General features: G+C 42.5%; 1 protein-coding gene across 5 annotated transcripts in view; it reads left to right on the top strand.

Moving 5' to 3' along the window:
- epha4b (eph receptor A4b) overlaps positions 1-17,691 on the top strand; it is a 55,234-nt gene that overhangs the window by 10,905 nt on the left and 26,638 nt on the right. For 2 of the 5 annotated variants that reach the window (XM_061294475.1, XM_061294478.1), the window contains exons 3-5: positions 2,405-2,605; positions 4,212-4,319; positions 4,737-5,088. In XM_061294475.1, coding sequence (XP_061150459.1) covers positions 2,405-2,605; positions 4,212-4,319; positions 4,737-5,088 — 661 coding nt within the window. Of the gene's footprint in view, positions 1-627; positions 799-1,562; positions 1,670-2,404; positions 2,606-4,211; positions 4,320-4,736; positions 5,089-17,691 lie in introns of those variants that run through there. The other 3 variants (XM_061294477.1, XM_061294479.1, XM_061294480.1) reach the window with 3 other exon arrangements.

Here is a 17,691-nt window from a genome sequence, read left to right as displayed (position 1 = left end):
GTCTCTTTAGCTAACTTGCTACTAACTAAACTTGACGAGAACTCCCAAACTATCGAAATACCTTCCCAGTCGAAAGCCTTTTTATATTTTTCCCACTTTTTCTCTCTAGCGACAAGTGTAGTGTTTGCAATGAAAGTAGCGCAGGTTACTTCCCTGTCCATAAACACACCTGTGCTCCACGTCAAGCAAAAAAAATGATGATGAACAGACACGCCAACTGGGGAAATAAGTTGCTGCTTTGGAAGTGGCAGTAATCCAGCCACTCCAAACTCTGCCTACAAAGAAATAAACACAGACATTATAAAGCTCTCTTTATCCCTCAATGACTATTCCCATAAATGCTTTAATCACTACTCTCAAGGGAGCGTTGTGTGCATGTCCGCCTTGTGATGTCCGACTGGTCTCAGTGCTGCACAGATGGGTCTATTTAGCTGCCAAGTAATTTACCAACATTTATTCCCCCCCCCCCCCCCCTCTCTTCTTCCACCGGTCTTTGCACTTCTAATTAGATCGAGCGCAGTTGATCAGGAGGACTCTCGGACATTTGGTAGCGACGTGGTCTTTCAGGAATGCAGTGAGAGCGACGGGTTAAACTTTCACTGACTTTCAGTTGGCCGCAGTAGCTTAAGCAATCTTCACACACATGGTCTCATCTCTCTGCCTCTGTTTTCCCCGTTGGAGAGCTGGTCGCGCTCCAATTCATACACGCTTGACATCTCAGTGGAGATTAAAAACAGCTGAGTGCGAGGAAGTCTGCGTGAGAATGCGTTTGTATCGGTTTTGGTGCTCAGGATTGAGGTGAGGGGTTTTATTGTTGGGACGTTACATGGCGTTCATTAGCCGAAGTCGGGAGTTTCGTTTTTAGGGCCTCGGCTGTTGTTTTATTTGTCCTCAAACTGGACGTCATGACAGGTGGACGTCTGTCTGTTGTGATTTAGTGGAATTTTATTTTGAAAAAAGACATTTGGAAGTAAATCATTGGGAATGCTTGAAAAGTACAGTTTGGTAGACATTGTTTCCTCTAGGCTTTTATACACCCCCCCCCCCCCCCCAAAAAAAAAAATTGCTTAAATATTTAAATCAATCTTTCATTGTGAGAATTAAGTAGCATTACACAAGTTGGAATGTAAGTATAAATAATTTGGAGAAAAAGGGTTTTGGGGGATGCTTGGGCCTTTTTAAAGTATTTTTTTATTAGTTTTTTCCGTTCTAGGTTGACATACATAATAATACGTAATTAGTTTTAAAATTTGAATTTTTTTGTCTGGGGGTGTCACAGTATTTGGTGTTCCCTAAACATTTATTTCAATCTTTCACGACAATATTTTAGAAAAAGGATACTTTAAGTTCTTAAAGAGGGACTTTCTAAATAAATAAGTGTTGTGAAAATAACAGAAAACATGACAGTTTTAAAATTGAGGCAAAATAAAATTACAAAAGTTAGTTATAAAAAAAAGTCATCCATGTTTGTTCAGTGTCTGGACACCTCCATATATAACAATATTAAAATTACAATTGTACTGAATTCATAATGCGTCAGCTCACGTTTATTTGGTTGCTAGGTGATAGATCATCACTACGGTGGAGAAACTAGAGGAGCAGGACGATGACAGAAGTGCAGAACAAATATGGTGGTCTACTCACGCCCCACAAACATCTGCGTGTGCATGTGCGTCCAGTCGGTTCCCCCTTCAATGGATCAGATATCTTTAAACACTGAAACCGCATGGGTTTATTTTTCTTGTCTTTAAGGAATAGAAATGTTCTTTCTGCGCTTGCCGACTGTTGGCGTGCGCGTGCGTGTAGATCGACATGTTTTCCTGCTCATGCGAGAAGTGGTCTCAATTACTGCTTTAGTCACAAGTGGAAACAGATGGCAGCAAATGATGGGAGACAAAGTTGCTCTGTCTTACCTATCCACACACACACACACACACATTTGCACCATCCTTCCTCCGTAAGCACCTTTGCTGGAGAAATATTCACGAGTAGCACAAAGACGGTCGTCTAGTCACGTTGACACAGCTCATCACTCATCCTCAGCCAGAAAGAATAAAAAAAATACAACTTGCAGGTTGTGCGACACCGCACTTCATTGAGCGTGAGCCCGCCCCAAAAAAAACAACCTTTGGACTTAGATTTCCTTTTTCCGTAAAACCGTCTTGCAGCTGCGTGTATTTTTTATTTTTTTCCAAAAAATAGGCTTTTACTCGTCTTTCCCATATCCACCACTTACCTCAGGTATTCATTTTGCTTCTTACCTTTTTTTTACACGCACACTGTGAAAGACAACTCCTGTTCCCGGCTCTTTCAAGGCTTTTACTGTAAAGTATGAAAATGACATCAAGTCGAGCCCAAATCCGACATAATAATAATCCGAATGTACAATCTCTCTTACGTTCAGTGGGAAGAGATCAGCGTGATGGATGAGCGGAACACCCCGATGCGGACGTACCAGGTGTGTAACGTCATGCAGGCCAATCAGAACAACTGGCTGAGGACACGCCACATCAGTCGGGAAGGAGCCCAACGGGTTTACATCGAGATCAAATTTACCCTGCGCGACTGTAACAGCCTGCCGGGGGTCCCTGGTACCTGCAAAGAGGTTCGTGTCAACTCACACGAACGAGCAGCAACTGGCAACAACACCTGCACTAGTTAATGTCAGTGAACTCAAGCAAGCCAAAATTTGTACAAAAAGCTTCAAGCGTTAGTACCCTATTTTCCGGACTATAAGGCGCACCTAAAAACCTAAAATTTTCTCAAAAGCCGCCAATGCGCCTTATAGACCGCTGCGCCTTATATATGGACCGAATTCCTAAATTTAAACTGTCCCGAAGCATTGTGTCATGAAATCAATCATAAGTGGCCTGCTGAAGACTATGAATCATGAATAAAAAAAAATATGGATCATTATTTTGTGATTATAAAGTAATTTGTTGCATTTGAAGTTAAAATAAAAAAGATAAAATGGAGAATGATTTGATTTGGATTAAAAATCTGACATGATGCATTAATGGTGCGCCTTATAGTCTTATATAAGGACAAAGTTTTAAAATGGGCCATTCATTGAAGGTGCACCTTATAGTCCGGAAAATACGGTAAATGGATTCCTTCCACTATGCCACTTGCAGTTGTTTGATGCCTTTTCTTTTCCTTAAGTCTCTGCTGTTGTAATTAACAGGCAAGTCCTCCTAATTCACTCAGTTCCTAGCTACCTCCTGCAGACGTCTTTTTGAAGAACAGAAAAAAAAGAAGTATTTTTTCTTTCCTTCAGAAGGAGATCAATAGCAGAGCAGCACCTTTGATTTGAAACAAGTCATAATTGCAGAGATGATTCATGGAGCATTTTTGGGTGATTTTGAGTAAGGTTATCAATGTCATAACTAATTTAATGACATTTACATAATTGAACAAATTTACCTTTTAGGGCGCCTTCGGCTGGAAAAACTAATTAGATAATTGAAGGCTTCTGACATTTTGGGAGGAATTGTTCCAATTATAGATGCCGTTGGTTTACATCATTTTGATTATAGCAAAATAAAGCACATAATTACGTACACATACACAACTGAATGAAATTTGTCTGCCTTTTGAAAGTCAGGTCTGATTTGAATAACAATCATAAATGAATACGTTTCACACCCAAGTGTGTTTATTGTGATAGGGTAGAATTGAACACCAAAATATATGTATAATAGTTTGCAATATGTATTAATTTTATTACACAGTTGTGGCTCCTGTTAAGAGTGACTTGGCATACTGCAGCGGGAAAAACAGCATTTTTCCATTTTTATTTCCTCCCTTATCTTTCCAATTTCAAAGACTTAAAAACAATACCCCGGGGACACTCTCTAGAACTCCTTGTATATTTTTAATTCCCGATACATATTTTTCACAGGCCCCCCCTTCGTTCATATCTGTGATTTGACTGCTCCTCTGTATTCACATCACTCCACTTTGTCTGTCTACTGCGCTCAGTCACTGACCTAACATTTTTGGAATGAGTGGCGGAGAGATGATATGAGATTGCACAGAGCAGCGTTTCTCAAAGAGCCGCGACTAGTTATCGAGACAGATGGACTGACGGACGTGAGAGGAGAGGGCGCCAAGCTTGTTAAAATTTCACATTGGGTGGACTGCTGTATCCCTGAGTGTTCTTTCCAAGCGTAGACGTTGATGTAAATCTATTTATTTTATTGCCGTTGCAGACGTTCAACATGTACTACTATGAGTCGAACAATGCCAACTTGTGGTTTATCAAGGAAAGCCAGTATGTCAAAATTGATACGATTGCTGCAGATGAAAGCTTTACGCAGGTAAGGACACACACACAAAAAATAAATAATGCTCGAGCGTCGGTCGCGATGCACTTTTCAGCCGGTAGAAAATAGTCAAACTGAAAAACTCACGCAGAAGCTGCTGTCGGCCACAGCTCACATCAGTTTAAAACGTTATTTGGGATTATTTTCCGCCTTATTTCAGCTCCGCCCACTCTGTCATAACTATATATAGTATAATTTGTGTACGCCATTCTACAAACTTGTATCCTTATTCAAAGATAATAAAAAATACATCGAATAACTATTCTGCTATTGCCACCTACAGCAGTGGATGTGAAATTACATTTTATTCTAATATGGCAAAAAAAGAGAAAAAAGTTATTTACTTGCTAAATCAGATGTGTAATGTTTTTGTCATCTGATACAGAATGACAAAATGTCTCCTCTCTGCAGGTGGACGTCGGCGACCGTGTGATGAAGCTAAACACGGAAGTGCGCGACATCAGCAACCTAAGCAAAAAAGGCTTCTACCTGGCCTTCCAGGACCTGGGCGCTTGCATCGCTCTGGTCTCCGTCAGGGTCTTCTACAAGAAGTGTCCACTCACTGTGCTTAATTTGGCCCAGTTCCCTGACACCATAACAGGGGGAGACACGGCCCTGGTGGAGGTACACGGAGCGTGCGTGAATGCCTCCGAGGAATTTGAGGTTCCAAAGATGTACTGCAGCGCAGACGGAGGCTGGCTGGTTCCTATCGGGAGGTGTGTGTGCAAACCGGGTTTCGAGGAGAACAAGGACATCTGCCAACGTGAGTGGACCGCGTGTTTGTCTGAAATGTGTTTTCTGGCTCTGGACAGCGTAACGCTGAGATATTTTCCTAACTGTCGCAATTAGTGTGCATATTTCTGCACGTTTGCAATCGCCAGGCCTTCAAGAAACCTCCCCCTCCACAATGTTTGGCCAGAGAACTGTTGGAGATGCTTTGAGGCATCTTTTGCTCTATTTTAGAGAGTTGTGTGTGTTTGTCCAGCTTGAACATCTCATTTTCCCCGCTGAGCTGAGGAGAGGCACAGTTTGAGAATGTGTTTATTGCTGTTTGCGTGTTTGTGTTGAAAAAGGAAAAAGGTATGCCCGAGGAAGGCGTTTATTGAGTCGTAAAACTCCACAGATGGCATGTGCAATGTGCGCCGTGCTTGTCTGCCTGCATGTATTTGGTAGAGTAAGCTCTATTAGTTCGACGCCTTCCCACCGTGTCCCCGCAGGCTCACTTTCTTCCAGGAAAGAAAAACAAAACAAAACAAAAAAAATTCAGGGATATTCATCCTTGCAAACTTACAACCCGAGCACATAATGCAATCTCGGATGTTTTTTTGGAGAAGCAAGCGCCAAGACACCCTCAAACCTTGGCAGTTGGGGCCTTAGAGACAAGTGAATAAGTACAAGCTGTACACTGCAGCTTGCGCTTTGGTAATGCGCACAGATTGTGACGGAACTCTGGCTGCATCTCAATCGCAGTTGAGCTTCGCGTCTGTCTGCTGCTTGCTTCATCACGGCTGATTTCATTTCCTACTCTGTCGGTCCTTTTGTTATAATGGACACTCCATTGCAAAAAGAGTTGACCTTAAGGGACCTCATAGGTGTCCAACTCAAGGCCTGGGGGTCAGATACGGCCCACCCCATCATTTTATGTGGTCCGCGAAGACTGACTGTGCATCAACGTCATGTGACTAAAATCACAAACTGTCTTCGGTCTTAAAAAATAGACATATTGCTAGCATTTTTCCTTAGCATTCAATGTAAATGTGTGTGTGGGTCTGTACGTAGAATCATGTGACCTTTGTGCTCTGTAATAAGGAGATTAGTCCTCGACAGGCTTCCATTGTTGGTCGTAAATCCTTTTTGGTTTGAGTTCAAGTTAAAGCATATTTGCTTGTGTGGAGATTATTCTAGAAACAATCAACGGGTACTTGTCAAAAAATGTTAATTCCCTCGTGATGACTAGAAGCATATCGGTGGCAGGCTTGCCTTCGCCACCTACTCAGTCTTACAAATGTATTTTGGTTAATTTAGGAAATTTAACAGCCAGCATATTACGACCACCTGCAAATGATCCAATTGTAGGAACTGGAAAAATGATAATCAGTTTTGATTGGGGAGTGTGGGAGTTTGACCATTGCATATTTCTAAGATTACAACAGCTATTTATTATAGTAAATATGATGTTAACTGGAAAATCTGAATTTATTGTTAAAAATCTATGAAAGTTGCCAACATGCATCCACACCAAAATAATAATTACAAACCCATTGATGTTCTTTCATAATCCATTTTTTTCTATATTGAAAAGAACTGCAATGATTGCAAATGGCAATCATCCCCGTGCACAAAAAAAAAAAAATAATTTCACCGTATTTAGAGTGGGTGTACTCATTGATGTTGATCCCTGCATCAGCATCCACGGCGCATTCAAAAGAGAGGCCGCCTAAATGTACGACACACTTTAATGTGCCCCCACTGAGAGGCGGCCAGGCAGGCTCCGCCGCGTCCTCTTACACGTCCACGGCGACTCTAAACAAAATGTTCCTGCCCTGACACATTCAGAAGGTCCTCCACTGGGAAACCACACGCTGCTAATGCATTTAAATCACTGCCTGCACACAAAGAGTTGTGGAGGGAGAAAATGGATATGACTCACAATTGCGCAGGTGAACAAGTCTTGTAATGGCCACTTTGAATTCCTTCTCTCTTTTAGCCACTTTGCTGCACTGCCGTTCATTGTTTTACCGTGTTAATGTTGTGTGTGGATCTCCTCCTTGAGCTGCCTCGTTTTGTCTCGGTGTTTGTCTCGGACTCCCATCAGCTCTCCTCGCAGCGTGTCTCTTTGTGTGCCCGTCCCTTTCTCTCTTTCTCTCTCGGTGTGAGGCGCTAATGGAATCATTACTAGCCCTTTCTGTGTTAGACAAACAGCAGACACCTCCAATTACTGCCCTCTTTTTTCCCTGCAATCTCCCTCCTCTATGCTACCGCTAACCTCGCTTTGGTCTTCTCAATAATAGGCCTCATTGTCCTCACGCATTCTTATGATAGTATCTCACTTTTCCCACTGTGTCATCTTTTTAAATATTCGGTCAATTTAGTCTATCAAGTAGATGATCATATAAGCTAAACCCAATAATAATAAGAAAATAATATTTGGTGCAGCAACACATGTAGACTGACAGCATGGATGGATGGATGGATGGATGGATGGATGGATGGATGGATGGATGGATGGATGGATGGCGATTGCGTAACGCCGTTCTGTTTGCCCGTGTTATATCACTGGCACGTGCGTCGCCTGTGAAGCAAAGTGTGCGTGCTTAACAACACTGCGCCTCCATCACACTGATGCGCCTTGTCACTTCACGGGGACTTACACAATCTCTCCCTCACTCCTACTCAACCATCATTTGCACACTCCAGGAGGCCACCACCTCTTCTAGGCAAGCTTGTTTGTCGGTCTCTCCTACATTCTGCTCCCATCCGCCATTACTCCCTCCAATCCCGTTTTGCACTCCTTCGCACTCTCCTGCTTTCTCCCAGACGGTAGGGAGCGTCGTAAAAACCTCTTCACAAACCTCTTTAAGCCCAAGGGGTACACGTTGAAGGGCAGGAGTGTGTGTTTGCGTGTGTGTTCTGTCCTCTCCTGTGTGTCTGACAGCACCAATTACTGCCTCAGATGGCAAAAAGAGAGCGGAGAAGGACAGACACCTGTCACCTCAACACAAGTCCTCACAAGACCTCCTCGCACTTTCTTTTCCTCAGCGTGCCGCAGCATTAAAGCTCTTCGTGGCACGTCTTTTTGTTGCGTACGCGATTCCATTTACCGGTGTTCTCGTCGTGCACTGAGGATCTGTTTTTCTGCTGCAATAATGATGTCACATGTACGAGAAGAAAGTAAGACGCAACAAATTGGCATTCCTTTTTGCTCGGTGGAAAATTGGACTAAAAGCAAATGTGTGAATGAGTGAGGACCTCGAGGCTCAGGCACTGCTGACATACTGAATATACGAATCTTTATAGAGCCGTGCCGACTATTTAGGACATTATAAAATAGCACTCAGACCAAGAGGAGTGGGACCTCTGCCAAGGCTTGGGCATTTGTCTCCTGCAATCTACAATCTAAAATATTAAGTCTGGAGAGCACAAAAGGACCTCCGATTCACTGGAGACATTATCACTGTAAATTAAACATGTGTAAGAATTATTATGAGAATCTTTATTATATTTAAATATTACAATTTTTTATAATATAAAATATTATAATAAGACGTATTATATTTCTAATATTTCTTATAAGAAATATCATTATAGTATTAATAATAATTAGATAATAATAATTCAGAATAATATCTTATTCCTCTTATTATAATGATAATATTTCCTGACTCTAAAACTCGCAGAGTTCCTCCTGCTCCCATCCAACTCATTGAAAGTGACGGATAAAGCAACCGCTATGAAAACAGAACCTCCTTGGCAGAGAACCCGTCTATTAAGGGCCGGCCATGTGCAAAAGTCAGGCAAACATCACTTTTACACACCGTAAAGTCCACTTGGCTGCGGCTATGAGATCATAACTTTGGGGAGGCAACGCAATGTCATTTACAGAAGAGTTTTGGGAAAAACACCCGTGCTGTGAGGGGAATTCAGAATTGCGTTTGTTCAGGGACGGGCGGGCGATCAAAGGAGCGATGGGGGGGGGGGGGGGGGGGGGGTTCCTTCTCAGCTGTTAGGACAATCAAGACTTTGGCTATGACCACAGACCAGAAGGAAAAAAAAACCTGTTTATCCACCTCGGCGAAAACAGCGGCAAGCTGAAGGTTATACGACATGGACTCAGTCGGGCTTTAATCAAGATGGCCCATTAGATGCACAAGATGAAAGCCGGTGCACTTAAAAGGCTTGCGAGTGCACACATAGACATGGACACACAACAGACGTCATATCGCATTGGAGGATTCCAGCCTCTGTTGACAATTAGCAAAAGAACAGATGTAGAGAAAGGGTCATCTTCGCACCTGCAAAAGAGATGGAGCTCATTTATGGAAAGCTCAGTGGGGAACCCGCTTCACTTCAGTGGCTCTTCCACACACAACCTGAACTCTGTCTCCATCCCACTCGCCATGTGTGTTGGCTTGGTAAAGTGAGCAATTTTGTGTTCACTGCATGCAGACGTTTGAAGGTCAATATCTTGGCTCCATACACCCACTTTCCATGTTCACACGAGGAATTTTTTTTGGGTTTCTGCGCTCAAGTCTTGGTGGCAGCTCAGGGAGCTTGAGAGCACGAGGGTGAAAGATGGCAGGGAGTGGGCGGCAACAAAATGATTTGAACAGTGAGTCAAGATGCTCTTGTGCGGTTTTTACAATTTGTTTAAAATAAAATAAAAAAAAATAGGTCGATGGAATATGATTCCAAGCCGGTTCATTTTTCAGCGAAACGATTCAAATCGGTTCGATTTAGATTTGATTCAATATGGAACGAGATCTCGTCATTTTATAATACGAGTGAATCTTTGGTTTTTCTACTCAAGTTTATTTTAGGCACGGCAAAAATATTTTTTTCTCATTACGGTATTTGAAACGTAATCTTTTTTTTGGAACGAGGGTCAATAAAACAGCATTTTCTTTTACACAGTCTATTTCATTTTTAATCAAAATATATTTGGTCCATTAACAAACATGTTCTCTTTAAATAAATCAATAAATATTATTCTTGTGTTCTCACACAGGGCATGAAATGATTCAGAATGTCTGCAAATAACATTCACGAGAAACTAAAGACTTTCGCCAAACCATTTCTTCATTAATTAATTGATAAGCAGCACGTTCAAAAAATGGAACAAGAAAAGGCTAGTGGCCTTTATCTTCTACCTGTCTCTACAAAACTCAACACCTTTATCTCTTTATCTTTTTTTTTCCCCAAAATGTCTGCCTCACCACCATTCCACATTTCTCTCCCTTCGTTTCTCATTTCCCCCCCTTTTGTGTTTGAACAAATGACACGCATGCTTACAAAGGCTTTGGCACTCACGTGATTCTCGCCATACAATAGCCACCATGTACATAGCCGTGCGGCATTGATGCAGACAATGTGGAATTACACGCTGGCTCAAAGCTCACAGCCTCTTTCACCACGGCGGATCACCTGCCACACTCCGACGCGGAGCAAACGCGACGGTCACGGTGTAGCCCGTCGGCATGATTGCGGCAAAAGCGGGACAAGAACTGAGAAACACGTGTGTTTCCATCTCCCGGTGCCTTAATATAGCCTTATCCCCCACAGTTGGGGGAGGGGGGGGGGGTTCCTCTGGGTACAGTCGCCATTAATTGGCTGTGATTCATATGCTGCTGAGTTCCAGTTAGTTAAACAAGTGCACATTTCTGTAGTGTTGAGTCAGTTTTAGCTCAGCTCCATTTAAGATCTAAAGCTTTTTCAAGATGGCAGCGAAAGAGAGCCGGCAGGTCTGGCAAGCAGGAAGCGTCGACACAGGAAGGCAGCTATTGACCCTTTCCCCTTACCCCCCCCTTTTCCCTTCGTCTCTTTCGAGTTCATGGATGGCTTCCAGATGTACGATGGGTCTGTCAGAAAGATCGGGCCAACGTTAACACCAAACATGACATACAAATGTAGTGGCGGTCAAAGTCCAATTTGTTGAGGCTTTAGTTGGTTTCGTAGCCGGCTGCCAATCGTCTTTTTACAACAATTGATTGGCAGAACGGATTGATGACTGATGTTAAGTCAGCGCCCGGCAAACAAGCGGCGCAATGTAAAAGTCAGCAATGGCTGAGAGTGCTGATAAGGGAGCCATTCCATTCAACATATGAGGGTGCAAGCAAGCAGCTTTTCTTGGCACGACAGCTGTAGTTATTACCCCACAGCATTAAGACAAAAGCACTTTTGCGATGGAACGTTCCATTTCCTCAAATGATGAATACACCTGCCGACACGAGCTACACTTATAATAGCTTATTGACTTTCGTGGTTTGAAAGGCACTTTTCAGAAAAGCAAACAGGAAAGCAGTTTATTTGTTTCTGTTCTAGCTGCTGATGAGGAAATTCTTCCAATCACATCTGGTTATTCTTACAAACATACAGAAATAAATGACTTGCTTCATAAATTTATACCGACAAATCGAACTGAAAGGCATAACGTGAACAGTTTGTAAAAAATGATGGTACGAAGAATCTGGAACAACAGAACGTCCAGGCATATATTCTTTATCCTCTGTGGAAAACAACTATTACAAGTTACTGTGTTAATATTAGAACTAGTATTTGTCTCTCTGACACCGGTTACACAAAGTAGACTTAATTTTAGACCCTTTGTGACCAGGTCTAAGTTGCGGCACATTGCGATTTTAGTGGATTTGATCCGACTACAGGCAAACGCAATCTGTTCTCAGATGATATTTGTAGATGTGCTTTATTCGTAAATATAACATCAGCTCGCTTTGAACCCTCCGAATCATAGTAGAAATTAACATAGCGGCTGAGAGACATTGTTTTATATTTGTCAGTTGTAAAATTCCCGCCGTCCTTGGCGCAAGAACGGGCACAAAGGAGCCATCAACGATACCCACTTGGCTTCCCGCATGGCGCTAAATGAAAGCTTAGATGGCAAGCCCACTACGAGTGGAGCCGTTTCCCTTTTGCCGCCGTCAATATTATGCGCTCACCCGCCGAGAAAGTCGGCGAGAAGTCGGCCTTCCACTTGACAGGTGCGCACTTGTGCTTCCTCGCATGTGTGCCATTTTTCTGAGAATCAAACATGAGGCTCACGTTTAAACCTCCGCCTGAGAGAATGAATTATTGAGCGTGATGAACTGAAAATAACCACAGCGAGGCGAGGACGTGCACGGCTCCTCCTATTCCGACTCAGCTGGTCGCCGAATGACGGCGGATATTCGGAGAAACACGTGTGTGTTGAATTTGGTCTAGATGTGTGTCAAGGAGATCTGTCCAGTTCCATTCCAAATGTGAAAGGTGATGCTTTGGAAAAGGAGCAGGCGGAAGAATAAGCTATTCAGATTGTCAAGCAAACTCCCAGCAGAGTTCTCCTATGGGCCTGTTGGGTTCTCGCTCTCCCTCTTTCTTCTTTTCATTAGTCATGACCCCTCACTCACACATGCACACACCTGGCATATATTTAATCTTTTTTTTTTTAGCCTCTGGGATAATCATGTCGAGTTGAAATTAGTGAGCCATCCGCTTGGATTACTGCCAGCAAGGAGCGTGCACGTACGCGTGTGTGTATGTGTGTGTGTGTTTGCTTTAATCGTAGTGAAATTGAGCTTTCTGCGCACACGTACGTGCGTGTGTGTCCCTGTCAGCGAGAGGGTAAATATTTGCGCAGGAGCTCTGGAGAAGGTCAGGGTCAACATATGACAGACCGTCCACCGGGAAACGCGACACACGCGGGCACAACCAATCGAAAAGACGGCAAGATAAAAAAATAGACGGAAGGGTAAACAGAGACATGTAAAGGAGAAAAACAGAGTCACGGCATCAGAGATGAAAGACAGAGATGGACAGAAGGAAGAAGAGGACAAGCTTCATCCAGCGGTTCCCCTTCACCGCTCGCTGTAATTGGACGGCTATGGTGAGAACACACACAGCGTGCTCACGTGCTTCACACGCTCGGACATCACCAAGCGTTTCATATCCGGTCGGAATTTGCGAGTTGGCCAAGCCATATGATGCCATAAACACTGAGAGGGTGTGTGTGAGGTGTCAGTCACACAGTTCCGTCTGAACGCCACACACACACACATACGTCGGCTTAATTGATGCCAGACGACCTCGCTGCTTTACCGCAGCGGCTTTTTTTTGTGTGAATGGAGTACAAAATGGTAAATGAGAAAGTTTGCAGTTACAATATACAGACTTGAATATATATGACATAATTACTATGTATATATGTTTTTTCTCCCACATCTGGGATCATATTTTTTTGCCCACATCAAACTTCAAGTCCAAACATACAATCGGAGCCTATGTTCATTCTCTCCATGTGCTGTGTATTAATTTACTGTGGACAGACCGCGAGAATATATTTGATCTTTAGTAGTAGGGACCATATCTTAAAAATTGTTGTAGACTTCTTTTCAGCCAAGATCCATTTTTGGATGGGGAAAAAAAAACATATATATATATATATATAATAAAAAATTTGGGCTTCTCTGGTATTGTTCAGGGGGCCGGGCCAAATGTGAACGTGGGCGAGATCTCTGATCTATATGTCACTAACATAAATTGATGAACAAATAGACATTATATCTTCTAAATAAATAATTTTCTGACAAATTAAGAGAAATTAGATCGTTGGGTCGGAACTGCTCGCTTAGGCGTTTTCCATGATTTATTTTTCCAGCTCTAAAAACCCTCTAAGCACAATTCTGAATTGTCCTTATCTCACCACTTTAGATGATGCAACTTATGGAAAAGTTTCCCAGGAGAAGTCCAAAGTTAATACAATCCCTTAAGAATGAAAAATCTAATTGGTCCAAAGGATCCAGCCATTATGAGAGTGCATTGTGTGAGCATTTTGCTCGGCATTCTGCTGTTAAAAATAGCCATGAGTGCTAGTCTCAGCAGAGTACTTGACATCTCTATTCCCCACACGGCCGCACGTGGCGGCACGATTCCTCTGCAGCTTTTTTTTTTTTTGCAAGCTGACAATATTCCATCTCAGAATGGCTGAGAAACTCGATTACGGCTACTCGCGCGCATGACGACAACATTGTTCTCCATTCGCTGTTAGGTGTCGTTAATGTGGCTCCGAAGTTTGTTTAGCACCAAGACATGTCAATTCAAGTGTAAACATGTTTCACGCCCGTACGCACTCGAGCACAAACACGCGTAGAGATGCGACTCTAGTGGCCGTAAAGGATGTCACGTTCAATCTCATCACATTTCTCCACTGATGTTTGATGTATCAATTTTTAAGTAGCCTGGATCGCACACACACATTCACACGAACCTACGTGCACACACATGCATGCACTGCTATTTTGCTTTGGGAGCTCGTGGGGTACTAGGAGGGTTCCAGCTAGAAAGCCCGTTGCCATGGAGACCATTATGGAGCTCATCTCCTGGGGGCCACCGAGCTTTATACAATGTGAATACACACACATTTGGTGCCCATCCAACACCACCACACACACACACTTTTCTCCCTTTTCAGTGCTTTGTGGCAAACCTGATGGTGAGCCAATGTTTGCCTTGAACTGATTGTCTTAGAGGGCCAGGAAAGAAGTAATTACCAGTCCGACCAGCGCCAGAGTTGAGAGTAGACAAGAGAGCACAGTCTCAGCAACCACCTGTTTGGATGTTAATTAGAAAGTATTGACCGTGAGGTATTGGCTTTGCGCTTGTGTACGTTTCTGCATTTGTTTATAAATCTGCACAAGACCTTTAACAAGTCAGTTCCTAGTCTTCGTTCAAGCAATTTATAAAGCCACCACTGTGTACTAAATATCCTCAAGTGTACAACTCTCCTATCAGATCGAAATTGACGCTGGTGATTCTCAAAACAGCGACATTTATGTTTGAATAAATTGGTACAATGCTTTGCTTTTCATTTATGGATATTAAACCGTTAATGTGTGTTCCTCAATAAAGTTTTATCGTAAGGCTAAACACTTTCATTTAATGTTGGGCTCATGGTTTTCATAAAACCCCAGAATAAATATGAATAACCGACAATCATATTGGAAAGACAATAATTAAAATGATTCGGGTTCCGCATCCACACACAACTTGAGTTAATAAAGTGAAGTGACTTGCAGCCAAAGCGCATGATAGCAAGTTAATAACGTTTACCGTCATTTATCAAGCAAAAGCAATAAAAACTCGGGCGCAGCGGAACAAGCAAAAACTGACATTTCATCACCTTTTTTCCAAATAATATAGCTTCAGCGTTAACAACATTCTGCTGGTTTTAACCACCTCCAGATGTCCCCCGACACAGAGCAAATTCAGACTTTCAAAGAAATTGTGTTTCTGGGGCTTTGACAAATGCATTCTAGTTTCATCAAAGTTTAAGTCACAATTTACAACAACAAAAAATATCGCTTTTGCTACCAAGCTAGTAACACATTGACACCTAATGACAATTTAGAGCCTTCAGTGAAGCTAACGTGATTTTTTTGTAATGTCTAAGATGGGAAAAAAAAAAACATGTGGGGACAACCCTGGAGAAATAAAAAAATAATTGTTATTTTTCTAACTGTTCACACTCTTGCATGATACCAGAAGAGATGGACGGGCTGTTCTCGCCTCACTCCGAGCGTTCGTGCCCTCCTGATTAGCTCTACTACATCATATCTAAGAGCTATCGATTGGCATAAATACAGAGAGTCTCTCTGGTGACCAGATAAATATTTAATAAGACACTGGATCTGAGGCCATTCTTTGTCGTTAGAAGAAACATACTCAAGCATCCTCGCTCAGCCTCTGACTTTACAAAAAAGAAAATCATTGTGCATTTACTGGCACAATAGCTTGTCAGATGGGTGATATGCTAATTAGCCACAAAGTAGTACATTTCGATTGTGAGGCAGACGTGCTAAACACTGCGGCCATAGCAAGCGGGTTAGCTAGCGAGATCAATCTATCAATCTCAAGTGTTTCTCAAATGTTATTGAGCCAAGATATATTTTACATCTCCTGACAAACCACCCAAAAAATTAAGCTATATATACTGCAATAATTTTAGTCTCAATTTACTTACAAATGGTAGATTTAATTGTACCTTCTGCCATATAGCAGAAGAGCATTTAAGCATAGCTTGATTAGCAACAATATGTATTAGTATTAACTAAATGATACTTTTCAGACCAATTAATTGGAATTGGATTTTCCCTGCCACTTACAAACTCTCACGGCGCTGCTTGATAGTATTAGCCAATCAAAAGACTTCAATACCACTAGCTTCACTAATAACTGAATGTATTGTAGATTTTACCATATCCCATTAGATACCGTAATTTTCGGACTATAAGCCGCACCGGACTATAAAAAGCACCAGCTAAAACTCGTGATTCCGGGTTCAAAATCTGCAAAAAAGGTCGTGGCTTATAGTCCGAAATTTACGGTAATTCAAATGCGGCGTTCCACAGCTTCGTTTTCTTTAAAGCTTAACATCTCGTCTCGAGTGGGACTCTTTTCTGTGCAAAGTTGTGCTTGCGCGACTGTCTTTTCTTATCTGCGGCGAGGCATAAATCATAAGGGAACTCCGTCAGGTAGAATATCCCATGAGGGCAAAAGAGGGCGTCAGAGGAAAGAAGAGGTACTGTGTAAGAGACATAAAGCGGGATGAGGTACAGCAGCGAGGCAAAAAAAATAATAGATTGGGAGAGCAACGCACTATACTCAAAGACGCCAAGTTTTTTTACACAGACTTTGATCAAGAAGTTGTTGGAATGCCAGGCCTGGCAAGAGCAAGGACGCTCCGGATGAGACGCCCCTGGAGAATACTCGCTAGCCCACCCTACTTCTGCAGCTCAGCCAAACACACACACATGGGCACCCATTATCTTGGAAGGTGAAGGCAAGGTGGAAAGAGGCCAAAGAATCCTCCCTTTGAGAATAAACCCTTCCTGTCCTTCCTTCTCCTTACCTTGCTTTTACTTTTGTTTTCCCCCCCTTTTTTTTTTATACAAACACGTCTCCTGTTCAAGCATTCTATGGGAGTCTTAGGGGAATTGCGCTGGTGGACCTTGCTCCCAATATGATGAATGTTTTGCCTAAAAATAAATTCTGTTCACTAGCGAGCACAGCATCCAGGTGGAAGAACTTAGTTCCACTTTGAGAAATCACACTGCTTTTAGGCCACATTTCCAATGCTCTCTCTGCAGGTTAACTACTATTGCCTTGCATATATGTCGTGTGTGTGTGTGCGCGCGTGCGTGCGTGTGAGGGGGATGCGCATTAGTGTGATAATCAACAGCTTTCCTGGAATGAGTGGTTTTGTACCTTGATTAAATCCGTGACCTTCACCACCGTCACAAGCAATCAGCCGGCGCACACAGACACATACACATTAACAGCATACTTAATACACAAGTGACGGTCGGGCACACCAACATACAATCAGTGCCAGGTGGATTCTCATGATTCTGCTATTCTGCAGACAAATATGCATAAGAACACTCATGATGATCGTTTTCATTACATGGGGTTTGGTGGACTGTATTACGATCTACAACAGGGAAGATTGGGTTGAAAAGCATTTGAATATTATGAATGAAGGATTTACACTATCGTCATTTTGGAGCTGATCAAAATCGATTACCACTCCAATTCAGAGGATAGTAAAAAAAAAAAAGAAAATTGCATATAGTTGAAAGTCGTTTAAATTAATTGGCAA

This window comes from Syngnathus typhle, linkage group LG13 (assembly GCF_033458585.1).
Source record: "Syngnathus typhle isolate RoL2023-S1 ecotype Sweden linkage group LG13, RoL_Styp_1.0, whole genome shotgun sequence".
In the NCBI taxonomy this organism is placed as follows: domain Eukaryota; kingdom Metazoa; phylum Chordata; class Actinopteri; order Syngnathiformes; family Syngnathidae; genus Syngnathus; species Syngnathus typhle.
The sequence above is the reverse complement of the archived record's forward strand: the minus strand, read 5'-3'. Positions and strand labels throughout refer to the sequence as shown.